The sequence below is a fragment of the Humulus lupulus genome, chromosome X (assembly GCF_963169125.1).
Source record: "Humulus lupulus chromosome X, drHumLupu1.1, whole genome shotgun sequence".
NCBI classification, from domain to species: Eukaryota; Viridiplantae; Streptophyta; class Magnoliopsida; order Rosales; family Cannabaceae; genus Humulus; species Humulus lupulus.
In genome coordinates, this window is record NC_084802.1 from 218,253,257 (window position 1) to 218,268,543 (window position 15,287).

Sequence of the window (15,287 nt, forward strand, 5' to 3'; positions counted from 1 at the left end):
CCTTGCATTGCCTAATGTGGCTTCCAGTCTTGTTCTTGTGACGAAACTACTACAGTAGTTGTGACCACACTCACCCATTACTCTTTCTTTTCTTTCATCTTTTTCAAATTCCAAGCCAACCAAAGTTATCAAATACAATCGACGGCGCAGAACGTCCCATCATACCCACTCAATCACCAACTGATCCATCCAACGGTCAAAATCTTTTCAATTTATAACACGCGTCAACGAATCGATGTCAGTGTCCCGTCAGCCCTTTTCTGCCTCGAAAAACTAAATCATCAGGTTCTTCTTTCTCTCTCTACTTCTTCTTCTTCTCTGAAGAGTAAAGCCGCTGTTGCTCTGCAACTCTCTCTCTCCTTCAAAGAAACAAAAATCATATCCTTTGGTTAAAAATTGAAGGCTCGCTTTAATGATTCTAACCGGTAGATATATATGATTATACATTTCAGAAGTGTACACATCGATGTAAATACATGTCGACTTTTGACCGATGTTTTTTAGTTTTTCTATCTGAAAAACCTTTCGCTGTGTTTGATGATTTTAATGGAGGAAACCTAGGGTTTTCAGAGCTTTGAGAGATGGAGAATTCGTGGCAGGTTAAATTTAGTTCGACAATGCAGTCTTCAACTCCGTCTGTGCCTTCCTCTTCGTCTCAGGAGCTCCGGAATCAGGTACTCTGATGCTTTTTTTTTTTCCTTTTTCCTTTGAAGTCGTGCATGCATGTGTTTTGGTTCTTACTCTTATTCTACTAGTAAGGTGTTATTTATATGTTTAAATATTAGTAAGACGTTCATCGGCTCATCTGCATCTTCATGTATGCATTATATTTTGAAGAGAATACAGACGATAAGCTTCTTCGTACCTGGATGATTGTGATTTGACTGTAAGTGCGTTATCCTACCGGATATTTGATATGGCTATACCTATGAGTTGATTAGCATTTATACGCTTTGAAATTTCCTACAATGCTGAAGGTTTACCGTAACTTTAGCTTTCTACTGGTGTGTATATATGAAGGCATGTAATGAGGTTTTATAGTACAATAACTAATTGCCTAGTTGGTGCCATTGAGCAATGAAGAAAAACAATGAAATGACGATGGCGATATTGTTCTGGAAAATCCCAGTAGTCTTGGTTTTGGTTTTTGTGTTAGTAATGGAGTAGTTAAATTCTCTTTTAAACCCCTCGAGTAGTAATGGAGTAGTTAAATTCTCTTTTAAACCCCTCGAGTAACAGTCTTGGTTTTGGTTTTTGTGTTAGTAATGGAGTAGTTAAATTCTCTTTTAAACCCCTCGAGTAACAGCCCTGGTTTTGGCGTACCATAAAAAAAAAAAAAAAGAAGAAAGAGCCCTGGTTTCGGGTTGTTACAATCCCACAAAAAGTTGTGATGGTGGCTTAATAGGTATTTGTCGTTTTTAAATCTAGAGAGGCATCCTTGAGCAATATTGTGCTCTTCAATCTTCATGCATCCTCATTTTTATGTATATACGGACGTTTATATCTTCATAATGTGGTTTCATTTACAGCAATGCTTTTTCAGTTTGCTCGCGTAGCATCTTGACATATATATATATAAATATATGTTATTTGCTTATATATTTTTGAGGTGGCTGGTGGTGGTAGTGGTTTTCTTTTGCAATTTCTGGTTCTTTTCCATGTTTATTTTCATACGCTAACTTGAATTTTGTTTTTCTCTTTAATTAAAATAGGCTGAGAGGAACAGCCACTGTTATCCCCATCTACATGATTCACACGATTCAAGACAAAAACTACTTGGAATGGTGCAAGACCCCCCACTTACGAACTATCCAAATTTAACCCCCCACAAATTTGGTCAGGTTAATCTTGGAAATTCTTTTCTGGCTCTCCTATCTGGGCCACCATCTCTCTTGCAGAGTGATTTTAAAGAATTACCGAACTCAAAACCTACGAGTGATAGTAATAGTGTTGTTGTCAACAATATTGGAAATGGGATCCCATTGACATTTAGCGGGCTACAATCAGAATATCCAAGTGAACAAAACCTGCAACATGGAACCTATTTTTGCCCCATCTCAAGTAGGGTGGTAGATGGTTTCAATTGTAGTAGCTGTTCCTTTTTGCCTGGTTTTCGGAGTCAAGGCCCAGAAACAAGAGCCATTCATTGCATGATCCCTGGTAACGAGAATGCAAAGGGTTTTTCTTTAATTGGGGAATTGCATGGTATAGACACTTCAAATGCTTGGAAGGTTTCTAGCACGAAAGCTCAAACTTCACAAATGAAGTCATTAGAAGCAAACTCTTTTCTTTTTAATCACTCGTATAGTTTTCTGAGTGATTGTCCACGAGTTCTTTGTTTGGAAACTGGTTAGTGCTTTAATTCGTTTGGTCTATAACAATTTCATACTAAATTAGAAGTTGCACTGTTTGTGTGGTGCTTTCTGATTTTTGATTTGTTGGTTTTTTATTTCATATAGGTGGATATCTACTCATCAGCAACACAGGTCTTCTTGGCATTGTTTGCTCATGCCATTCTATCCACATGTCTGTCTTGAAATTTTGCGAGGTTGGTGTGTTTATGCTGCTAAATAGCTTTCTGCGTAATCTAAACTCAAGTACATAGCACTAGTCACACATTATAACTAGTAATGGTTTTAATTGTGTAGCATTCAGGATTATATGATGTAAACCCTGGGGATGCTGTTCGTTTGGACAATGGCGAAACCATTGCTCAGTGGCGGAAGCTGTACTTCCAGAAATTTCAGGTATGAATTTTATGGTAGATTGTTCTCGTTTTGCTTCATGTTACTTTTTCATGCTATTGGATCTATTAATGGGATTTCACACGTGTGCATTGGTGTGCATTTGACCATTCGAGAGTACTCATTGTAGATAATAATATGCCCTAAATAAAGTTAAACATGTTTTCTTCGTTAACCTATTAGTATTCATGCTTAGGAACTTTTTCCTTTAGTGCTACACCATGTCTACCTAAGGTGTTGTCTCTTTTGAGACCAGTAAAACAAAATAGGTTTTTTTTTTTTACCTCCATGAAATTGAGTTCCCCAACCCCAAAAGAACCTTGGTTTTGGAGGTGTAGTGCAGAATGAACTTGGGGGTGTATTTTTGCTTAATTTCATCTATTTGGATTCCATGCTCAACATGGGTATCTATTTCCCTGTAGTCAGCGAGTACATATTCAAATTACAATTGAGGTTATTTTTTGAATTGAGAATTGAATTTCTTATTTGCATGTATTTGAAGCATCGAGAACACTGGATCGTGACGTTTTTATGATGCTTTAGATTAGGGTTCCAGAAGACCAAAGGGATTGGGACTGGCCTGATGGATTATCTGCAACTTCTGATTTAATGAAATCGAAGATGACTTTGCCCAGCGTTTCTAGTAACTGCTCTCTTCTGGTTCATTCATCAGAAGGTTTAGTAAGGTCTGGGCAGCTTTTTAACAATGTTATGTTACCAAAGAATCTTCATGCAGACCAATGTTATCTTATGGATGCTTTACAAAATAAACTCAAGTGCAATGTTGAAGACAGTAACAATATCAATGGTTTCTTTGGAACTTCTCAGAACAATATTGAGTGCCTTCGATCTACATGTTCAACAGTTTCAGGATCTTTTGGTAGTTGTCAAGATGGTCATCAGTCTGTTTCTGCGTATATTGATTCTATTTTGAAGAATGGAAATTCATCAATTACTGGTCCTGGTCTGCAGGATGTGAGAACCATGGGTGAAAAATCTGATTTCTGCATGTTTAAAAATGCATCAGCTAGTGTCTTTGCAGGCAAGGATGCTGCTTTTTCAAATGTTGAGTTGAAGCTTGGACAACCATATCAAAATTCTAAAAGTTCAGAACGTTCATCTTTGGGACCACAACTACTGGATGCAGTTGTGAATCCATCAAAGCTGCGCTCCCCTGAGCAGATGATACACAATAGTGCGTCAAGATGACTTCCTTAAACAGAGTTTATTCGTGCTTGCATACATTATTATATCATATCCAATGTTTTTGTTTCTCTTAATTTGACTAAGCAAACTATATTACAATTCTGACTATTTATTTATTTGCAGTAGCAGACTGGGGTAATGCGGGAGTTGGGCAATCTCTGTACTTTTCTGCTGGACCATGTCCTTCCCTTGGACAAAGAGAACAAAACCAGTTGAATCTTGGTAACAATGCACTTGAAATTAGTAAGGTCGACAACGCCACTGCAGTAGAGACATCCAGAGGCAATTTATCTCAGAATGCAGTGGCTTCTCTACTTACTAATTTCAACCTGTTAGCTGAGAATGGCGGGCAAGTAAAACCCAATGATCATATGACCAGTGTCATAGAGCACACTGTACCTGGCACACATTATGATGAATCTTGCTTTGCCAAGTTTGATCAAACTAATGTTCTGTGTAACAGTGGGAATGGTTTAGAAAGGCAATTAAACATTTCTGGAATAGGTTCCCATGGACTAATAACAGACAAGGGGAAAGGGGGAAATTTTGTTGAGGTTGGATCGTACTTTGTGAAAGATTCAGGGAGTAGAATTCCAAAGCAAATTGAGATTTCACCCTACCATCCTCAATTTTCAGCAGCACAAGGAAGCAGCTGTAATATATATCAGTTGGCTAGTGTACTGCCTGAAGCGCATAATGCCAGAGGTGTATCTAATAATGCTGAGAATATTCGTACTTTTGGGAGTAGTCTGCACGTTGATCATGTCAATTATAGTTCTTCAATTTCACCCATTGTACATGGGCTAATTACACCATCTCAAGTGACAAAGGGCATTCCTTTAGCTACATATTCTTGTTTGCTGGATCAGCCTTCAACTTTTCAGAGAGAAGAAAGCATTAGTGTTAGCTCTCATCTGCTTGATGATAATTTGAGAATGCTTGCCTTGAGGCAACTACTGGAGTTATCTAGACATCAACACACCTTTCCTTCTTTTGGAATTAAGAAAGGGAATGGGAGATGTGAAGGTGTTTCTTATTTACATCATTCTCTTGCTGAGTCTTCAGCACGTGGGGAACAGTGTAATGGACCTGGTCATACAGGTAGTAGGGAGGTTTTTGAAGCTGCTAAAGCACACCCCCGTTGTGCTACTACTAGTAAGTTCCTTGGTGATGACACTGTTCTTTTTATGACACAATATTGAACTTAAAAGCTGTTAACGAAAAGTTTGCTTGATCAGGAATCTTAGTTTTGTTGTAGTGTGGAAATTTTATACACTAATATTGTATTTAAACAGGTCTGAGTGGCTGTTGTGATTTATCATCATTGATACGAACTCCAATACATTCTAAAGAAATTGCTTTGCCATGCCAGCTTTCCAGTGATCCTATTCAAAATGAGCAGCCCTCAGTGAGGTTAGTACTGCCGCTACTGTGACTATCATGATTTTTTTTTTGGATTTGGATCCTGTTATTTTAGGTTTTATTTATTTAAATTTTCAGCTGGTCCTTTTTTAAAATTCTGTATACAGTAGTTTTATGTGTTATCTAGTGCCATCAGTTAGTGGTGAGAGAGCCCCTGCAGAGGAGCTTTCTTGTGCATTTTGTGGTGTGGCATTTTTTTAATCCTTATTTTTTTGGTGTCACAACTGTTTTAGTTTTTTTTTTCTTTTTGAAAAGTACGCCATGAGTTTCCTAAAGGAAACAGATCAACTTCGTTAAATTCACCACCATCATCATCGTCGGCGTCATCTTTTTTATTGAGATATAGTAGAAACTAAAAGAACATTGCTGGACTAAATCAGCTTCATTAAATTGATCTTTTTTTTTCCTTTAAATGTTTGAGATATAGTAGAAGCGGAAAGAACATTGCTGGACTATCAGAGCTGGAAAAATGGTCTGGAGTCCCTTCTACTTGTTTCCAGCACAATTGCAACTTTTCAGTCCATAAAAATTGTTTGAAGAATTTGGAATCAACTGTTGGAAGCTTTCCTAGTGCCTTGAAGGAGCAACCAGGAATGACTTGTGGTGAAGCATCTGTAATTGTTCCAAAGTTCTGTAAGAATCATATTTTTCAAAATGATCAAGGAGGATCGTGTGACGGGAAACCACTCAGGAACAGTGTTATCCATGCTTCTCAGTGGAGAGATGTTCCAAGCAAGGTCAAAGAGGTTAATAATGCCACGTGCGGAGATACTTCTGCTAAACACAATAGTGGTACCACGCAGACAATCAACTCCTTTACAGAGCATGAAACTTCCAATATTTCTTCTGGATCTTACGCCCCTGGAATCACTCAGCTGTCAGTTGATGTTAGCAACATGGATTGTTCTAGTGCTGATGTTGGAGATACTGGATGCATTAGTAATCTTAATGATGAAGGGTCTGGCATTGAGAAATGCTGCTCATCAGATGTTGCACATGGAAGTGAAAGAAGTCCAGAATTTCTTGGTGATGTTTGTAAGACTAACTTGAAAGAATCTGCTTCTTCCAAGAATTTAAAGAATCATTCAACGAGAAGTCTTCTTGATGAGCTCAAGCTCATAGATTCTATGACATGGAGGAATGGTCGAAAGAAATTTGAAACTGGAATAACCCTTTTAAATGAGGAAATGCTTTCCAATGAGGTTAATAGATGCTTGAAAAAGGGGAAGAAGAAGAGAGGCCGTTCGGCTTTGTTACAGTATAAAAGTACCAGACTAGATAATTCTAGTGAATTTCCCTCTTCTGAGTCATTCAAAAGGACACAAATGCTTTTCTTGTCCAACAGCGAAGGAAAATCTTTTGAAGCCTGTTTCAATCAACATAGTTCTAAACATAAACTTTCTAAAATGTCTTCCATGAAGAAACCTCCTCGTAAAAGAGATCTCTGCAATCTTTATAATGACAGCAGAGGGAAAGTTGTTTGTTGGTCAGAACAAAAAACTGCTCCCAGCAATTGTGGAACTCCTGGGGCATCTGTTGCAAAGAAATCGAAGAGGGAATGTACTTCCCATAATGAGAATAGAACAGTGAAGACATACAAGTCCACAAGTGAAATGAAGTCATCTTTTATTTTGCAGGAAAATGTTTGTCAATGGAAGTCAAGACCAATTGTATGTGGGAAATATGGACAACTATTCAACAGGGACTTGGTGGGAGAAATGTCAAAACCAGCAAAAATTGTTCCTCTTTGTAGAGTCCTTAAACGTGCTAAAAGGTGCAAACTTCCCAAGAATGAAAAAGCATTATTTGCTTCTATGAAAGAATTGAAGATGACAGGCAATGATGGAACTGATGGTAGCTGTAATGGATTTCACCTTTTGGAGACCAATAAAAAAAGCAGAAGCCATAAAACTGCAGTCTCTAGTAAAATCACTAACGATGATACTTCCTTGGAAACAATGAAGAATGGATGCGACAACAGAGATAATAACTACGCTGAAGAGTTTTCCGTGTTGGGGATAGAGACAAATGATAGAACCAAGAAAGATAAAGAAATAGAAGATTGCATTCCCCATGTTCAATTGAAGCCCGGAACTAAAGAAAATCGCAAGCGCAGTATTCACGAACTGACAATTGATGGTAAAGAGTTCTTGGCTTTTCATTTTATGTTTTTTTTTTTAATCATCAGGTAAGAGTTTTCATCTCAAACCGTTTCCTGAAATTATAGAGGATCAACGTTCAAGGAATGATGAAGATAGGAAGCATGGATTATGCAAGATTGATGAAGATTGGAAGCATGGATCATGCAAAGTTGCTGAAACGTAAGATGAGAAATGGGCTTTCAAATTCAAAGTAATCTTATGGGTTACTTCTCAGACAGCAGAATTTCCAGAATTTGTGGTTTTAGTTGCAATATATTATGCTAGATTTTAACTGCAGAAATTTTGTAGCATATTGTGAGCACTTCATTTAACATATTGATGCAGATCTCCACAAGAGCAAACGTGCACTTCATTCTGCTGTGTATGTGGTAGCTCAAACAAAGATGAAATTAATTATTTGCTGGAGTGCAGTCGCTGTTTAATCAGAGTATGTGGCTATAGATAGACTGCTCAACATGAGTGTTTTTTCATATATTTTTTGTTCCAATTATGTGTTGTTAAAATTTTATGAATGACAGGTGCATCAAGGTTGCTATGGCGTTTCCAGAATACCAAAAGGCAATTGGTATTGCAGACCATGTCGTTCAAATTCAAAAAATATTGTGAGAAAAAAGCTTAGTTCTAATGTCCACATTTGATTTGCTTGTCTTGTGTACCGTCTAACCCACACCTTTTGTTTACTTATTTCTTTATCTTTAAATGTTTCTCTCAATAAAAAAGTAGTTTCCTTGGCACTATGCTGTTCAACTCTTGATGCCATACAAGACTATATGTTTGCATGAACATGGGCTTTATCATTATGATCACATCATGCGAACATCCTGTAGTTAGCTTATCAAATTGTAGTTTGCAATCAACTGATAATTATGATGAAATGATCTGAATATAAACTTTATGCATTGGATTACTATGCCACCATGGCTTCTCGGAACCATCCAACCTTTCCATCTTGTTAGTTTCTGTATATTTTCATGGGAAAGGATTAGTATTTGTGGGGAACATAAAATTTATAACTTGGGATTCGAAATCTTTTGGCAGAAGGAGAAATCTATTTTTATTTATTGATATTTTTAGGGTAATTATCATTTTGGATCTCGTGTTTTGCAAAAGTTACCGATCGGAGTTTGTGTTTTGTTAAATGACAATTTGGACCTAATGTTTTGTAAAATGGAACAAAATAATTCTTTGAGCCCAATTTTGGACAAATTATTTTCAATATGACCAAAATACCCTAAATTTTTATTTTATAAAATAAAACATTATTCAATTAAGAATTAATATAAATATAAAAAATAATTAAAAAAGCTATATTTTAATTAATTAAAACTCTAAACTTTAAAAATTAAGAAATCTAAATTTTAACAAACATAAAATTAACATTAAAATTAAAATCAAAACTAAAATCATTCATTATGCTCAAATCTCATATGAGTAATATACAAATTAAAAACACTAGCCTAGGAATAAAAAAAAACTCTTAACTCATAAATCTCTATCAGAAACTCAATTACACCCAAATACTCGAATGAAAATCAACCAATATGCATATAAACAATCCCAACAACTTGCAATTATCAATCCAACAAATTTGTAATTAAAAAAAAAAAAAACTCGGAACTGGCAAGAACACGAGGAAAAGAAATTAGATCAGAGCTACCCCACATGATGCCCATAGCCCGCACGAACTTGCCCAACTCATATCCTCGTCGGAGCTGCCCCTGCACGAACCAAAAATCCCCACACCAACTTGCCCAGGTCACATCCTCACCGAAGCTTCCCCCCACGAACCCAGAACCCCTCAAACGAAGTTGGCCAAGTTTTAACCTCGTTGAATATTCCCTTTAAATGAACCCATATTTCTTTGTCGGAGTCACACCTCCGAACGAAACCCAGACTCACGCATTCCATCCCCACCTTGGTTTAAAGCCTAGATTTGAGGAGGAAAAAGAAAGAAGCCCAGATCCGAGAAACTCCAGCCGATGTCGAGAAGAAGATGAACACGGGAGAGAGAGAAATAAAGAGGGAGGAGGGATAGCGTCATTTTGATAGAGAGGAAGTACAGAAGAACATGAGAGGGAGGGAGTGAGTGAGTGAGAGAGAGAGAGGTGGGTCTGGGCGATCACTTCTCGAAGCGGCTGGTACGGAGGGGCGGCTAGGGTTTACAGGAAGAGAAGAGAGGAAGAGAAGAGAAGAAGAAAGAGAAGGAGAGAGGAGAGAGGGGGTGGGGGGTGGGGGGGGGAGGGGGGTTAGTTTTAATTTTGATTTTGATTTGAGTTTTAATTTATTTTATTTTTTAATAGTTTGTATTTAAAAATCAATTTAATTTAATTATTTAATTTATTTTTTATATATTATTAATATAATAGCATTATATTAATAGCCCAATTATTAAATAGACTTATTTATAAAACTAGGGGTATTTTGGTCATATTGAAAAATAGTTTGACTAGAATTGAGATTTGTTCAATTTTGCAAAACATAGTGTCCAAATTGTCATTTAACAAAACACTAGGTCTGATTGGTAACTTTTGCAAAACACATGGTCCAAAATTATATTTATCCTTTTTTTATTCAGTATTAATGAAAATTGAAGTATTAATTGCACTTGAAAGAGCTAGAAGTCACCATTATTAATAGAAGAATTGGAGAGAACTTGCTTTTTAGTCTTGCTTAAAAGAAAAATAACAAGAAAGAAGATAATAGGTTACCCAAAAATCTGTCTCTAGTATTAACTTCAACCACATTGGTCATCTTTATTTTTTTGTTTTCTTCCATAATAGCACTTCTCACCAGTGATAATATCTTTATTTTATAGGTTTGTGTTCTTTGTGGTTATGGAGGTGGTGCAATGACTCAAGCATTGCGGAGTCGCACAATTGTGAGAAGCCTTTTGAGAGTTTGGAATGTGGACACAGAATGCATTTCTAAAAATAAGCATTTTTCTGTCAAAACTTTACAAAATTCACTGAGCAGGTTGAATTTCTCCGATTTAACATGTGGAGGTGTTACAACTTCATTCCCTGTTGTTCGACCTGTAAATACCAAACCAATGACTTCATCTGTCTGCAAAATGGATATGCCATATCAACTGGATGCTGTACAGATTTCCCACCGTGCTAGCGAGTTCATGGTAGATAACAGTATAACAGCAGGATTACTTGATTCAACAACTAAGCAATGGATTCATATGGTTTGTGGGCTTTGGACTCCTGGAACACGATGCCCAAATGTTGACACTATGAGTGCATTTGATGTATCTGGTGTTTCATGTCTCCGAGCAGATATGGTAAGAGTTGAACAAAGTGATACTTTATGGGAGTAGATATATCAAATATGATTAATTTAAAGAGTTATATCTGCACACAAAATATGTACCAAAACATTACACACAGTGTGTCTCATCTTAAATAAATATGATTGGTTGAAAAAACTGCCACATATTTTGTATGCACATATCAATACTTTAATTTAAAAGGACACATTCGAAGGGCTTTGGCTATTGAACTTGTTCGCAAATTACACTGGCTGAAAATTAGCAAGAAATTTTGGGAGAGGGTGAAAAGGGTTTGCTGTGTGTCTTGACATTCATCATATGATTGATATATTCATAAAATCATAAACTAACAACAATATGTACCCAACTATTAAAAGACTGGTTCTTTCCTTTTATGGCCTTATTTTTGGTTTTCTTCAATGTGTTGGCTGGTAATGTTTTATTTTTTTTAAACACATCTCCAGGTTTGTTCTATTTGTAATCGACCTGGGGGCTCGTGTATAAAGTGCAGGAATCTAAATTGTTTTGTCCGGTTTCATCCTTGGTGTGCCCATGAGAAGGTCTGTCTCAACTCTTTCTATTGTTTATTAGCTTGATTTATTGGCTATTGGTGAATTATCATATCAAGGCAATTTCATTCTCATCTAGCATATTTTTTCGAGCATCTTAGATAAATTGTCTAATTTCATTTGCCAACAATGGATAAAGGCCTACAGTTCTGAGTCGTGGTGGCTGATGTTGAAAATCATTTGAGGCATTCATCTATATATTTTTAGAGTATTTCAAACTAATTGTCTAATTTCTTTTTGAATAACAAATGAGTTGAGCTGGCAAAGCAATATAATTTGTGTGGAACTGCTTAAAAATGTACTAATACTGATTAAGACAATGAGTAGAGTACTGTTGGAGTTTTGACATTATATAGTTGAAGCCAAACCTAGCCTATGTGGATGTCATATTGTATTGGCTTTATTTGTTGATTCCAGGGTCTGTTACAAAGTGAAGTTGAAGGTGTTGATAATGAGAAGGTTGGCTTTTATGGAAGATGTGTGCTTCATGCCACACATCCAATGTGTGAATCTGATTGTAACCCAGGTGACAGGGTAACTGGTAGTTCAGGGTCAGAGGAAGTAACATGTGCTAGGACCGAGGTATTTTAACTGTTCTTTTATTACGCGAAGATGAAAGGGATTCATGTCTATCTTCATTTTTTTTTCTTCTGGATATCTGCAGGGTTACAAGGGCCGTAAGCGAGATAGTTTCTGGTATAAAAATTGTTATGGTCAAGTAAAAGGCATGGGTGGATGCCATGTTCCTCAAGAGCAATTAAATGCTTGGATTCACATTAATGGGCAGAAATCTTGTGCGCAGGGACTTTCAAAATTGACAATATCAGACATTGAACATGATTGTCGGGTAGGTATATTTGATTTTTTTTTAAGCATGGCTTTTTATTAGGTTTTTTTAACGTGTTTTGTAGACAATTTGCATCAGTTATTGCCCCACAATAACATTTGCAATTTGCGAGTTAATTATTTCTGTAGTTTACAAATGTACGTGAGAAAATAACTCTAGCAAGTATGAAGGCTAGCAGTGATCTTACTGTTGGATTTGTTCATAATTTTAGCGGACTGCTCTACATTTTGCTTACTATATTGGCTTTTCCACCAATCACAGAAGGAATATGCTCGTTATACACAATCAATGGGTTGGAAACATCTGGTGGTTTATAAGTCTGGCATACATGCTCTTGGTCTTTACACATCTCGCTTCATATCACGGGCTGAAATGGTTTGATATCTTCAAGTTTATGACATCTCATTTCATATTTCTTTACCATTATTGTAGAAATGATTTTTTTGATACTTTTTCTTTGTAGGTTGTTGAGTACGTCGGTGAGATTGTAGGGTTGCGTGTAGCTGATAAGAGAGAAAATGAGTATCAATTTGGAAGAAAACTTCAGTACAAAAGTGCTTGCTACTTTTTCAGGATAGATAAAGAGCATATTATTGATGCTACGTGCAGAGGAGGAATAGCCCGCTTTGTTAATCACTCATGCCTGGTAATGTTTCTCTTCTCGATTTTTTTTTTAATCGTTCTTATCATATTTTTAGCAGAATCTAGATAGGAGTTTTTGAACATGCTTAAAAGTTTTGTAGTCCATTATTATTTTTACTTGACCCCAAATGAATTCTATTCACTTCCTTTGATTTGTTCAATGTTTTTAGTCCGGTTAAAATGGTTTTTGTTGGGTACAAGTGTAATACTTCGTTTTGTCACTTAAGTCTATAACTCTTTTTATTTATTTATTTGTCACTTAAGTCTATCTGTTTTTATTTATTTGTTTACTATTTACAATGACCAGCCAAATTGCGTCGCCAAGGTGATTTCTGTAAGGAACGAAAAGAAGGTAACCTTGAACGATATTGCAATTTTATTTAAAATTTATTTTATTGTGGTTGCCATACAAGTCTGCACCTGCACCACCTGTATATATATGCCCTCTATAAAACAAGTCCAAATAGTAGTTTGTGTTTGATCTATTTAATCTGAATACAGAAATTATGACCCCAAATTTTCATGGACTGTTCTGGTTTCCCAGGTAGTCTTTTTCGCAGAGAGAGACATATTTCCGGGAGAAGAGATCACGTACGACTACCATTTTAACCATGAGGATGAAGGTAAGAAGATTCCATGTTTCTGCAATTCAAAAAATTGCAGGCGCTACTTGAACTAAGACAATGTGTTTACATGTTTCTCGTGGCAAAATGTTTGTAAATTTTTGGGAAGATTTATCGTCATTGTTGGTCATGTAAATAGGGGATCTCATCATCAAATAGAGACTAATTATTATTATGGTAAAAGTGCCAAGGGAAACGGGACATAGAAAGGTCAGATGAATGAACGATGATGTATTATTGGTGGCAGTTGCTTAGATTCAGTATCTTGCGTGAGACTCGTAATTAACAGAAGTAATTTCTACAAGTTGATGAGACTTATTACTATCATTATTATTTTGAATTTTGATATGTTTAAATTATCCAAGAGAAATAGAAAGGGAAATTTGAAGTTTTATGCATCTTTGTACAGTCGTTAAATTTTCGAACTTAATTAAACATCACAAAAATATGCCATTTTGTAACACCATCACCACCACCTTAATGCTACCAGTGCCATTAACGTCGGCCTCCCCATTGCACTCCATCAAAGCACCTATTAAACCTCCAAGAAAATTTACCTAAACTATGATTTTCGAACACATGATTTATTGGTTTTGCCAATATTTTTTTTTTCAAATCTAAAATTATGAAAATATGCAAATTTTTTAATAAAATGATGTTTTTGTGATGCTCACTTAATTTCAAGGCAAAAAGAAAAAAATGATGTTTTTGTGATGCTGTTATAAAATCTTGATTTTTTGTCAAAAAAATGATGGTTTGCAGGGCAATGAAATTTGAAGAAAATTTTGGTGTGGTATAACTTTTAATTTGGATGTCGATTTGAGATGATTTTTTTAAATTTTAGTATTTTTTTTCGAAATCTACACGTTTAGAATGTGTAAACCTTAAACAGATAGATCTTAAAATTTTGTGCTCTACACTCCAAATTTAAGGTTCTATTATTCAAAACGTGTAGATCTAATTTTTTTAAAAATAAAAATCACTTCAAACCGATATTAGAGTGAAAAGTTATACATCACTAAAGTTTTTATCAAATTTCGTCGTAGAACATCACAAACCATCGTTAACAAATTTTTATGGTAACATCGTTAAAGCATCATTAAACATATATATTTTTTTTACTTAAAAATCAAGTATTCATAATACCATTGTTATAAAATTGTTGAACATCCTTTTGTTTAAAATTTTGCAAATTTTTAGATATGAAAGAAAATGCACACAAAATCAATAAATCATACATAGATATGTTTGAAACTTTTAAATTAGTGTTTTAGTGAATATTCTTGGGGTTTAAATTTTTAATTTGATTTTGAATCATTAAAAAAATAGATTAGTGCTTTAATAGGGTGCTTCAATGGTAATGGCCGGTGGCAACGTCAAAGGCGAAGACAATGTTAATGACGTTGGAAGTGTTGGTGCTCTACTGGTGTGGGAAGGTGGTGGTGGTGCCATCACGGTAGAGAGAGAAGGGCACTTAATGGGAGTGACAATTTTGTCTAATATTTACAAAATGACATTTTAGTGATGTTTGTTTAATTATGTTTGCATATTTTATAATTATAGCATACTAAGAAGCATAAAGCCTCTTTCCCAATGGAAATTATGTTTAGGTAGTAAATGAGAAGTACACAATACATTTAAGTAGTTATTTTATGGATATAAATATATCTATCTTTTGTTATTTTATGAAAACGTCAACTATTCCCGCACAGCTGAATTTTTATGTTCATAATTAAATGCAACCTAAAAACAAAAAAGGAGAAGAAGAAATGGGAATAGCCCTTTTTTTCTTGAAAGG

General features: G+C 35.6%; 1 protein-coding gene across 5 annotated transcripts; it reads left to right on the forward strand.

Moving 5' to 3' along the window:
• The first annotated feature begins 258 nt into the window (after window positions 1–258).
• Window positions 259–13,793, forward strand: LOC133804082 (uncharacterized). 5 transcript variants are annotated; one of them, XM_062242232.1, is made up of 19 exons: window positions 262–674; window positions 1,713–2,349; window positions 2,460–2,548; window positions 2,649–2,747; window positions 3,288–3,939; window positions 4,074–5,105; window positions 5,246–5,363; window positions 5,794–7,511; window positions 7,600–7,693; window positions 7,859–7,961; window positions 8,053–8,136; window positions 10,350–10,820; window positions 11,273–11,368; window positions 11,795–11,959; window positions 12,042–12,224; window positions 12,486–12,599; window positions 12,688–12,870; window positions 13,174–13,218; window positions 13,411–13,793. In XM_062242232.1, the coding sequence occupies exons 1-19, from the start codon at window positions 582–584 to the stop codon at window positions 13,543–13,545; spliced, it is 6,111 nt and encodes a 2,036-aa protein (XP_062098216.1). In that variant the 5' UTR covers window positions 262–581; the 3' UTR covers window positions 13,546–13,793. The 5 variants fall into 5 exon arrangements, with proteins under 5 accessions (XP_062098220.1, XP_062098216.1, XP_062098217.1 ...); XM_062242233.1 differs by having other exon boundaries at window positions 5,800–7,511; XM_062242235.1 differs by having other exon boundaries at window positions 5,803–7,511.
• Window positions 13,794–15,287: the final 1,494 nt, after the last annotated feature.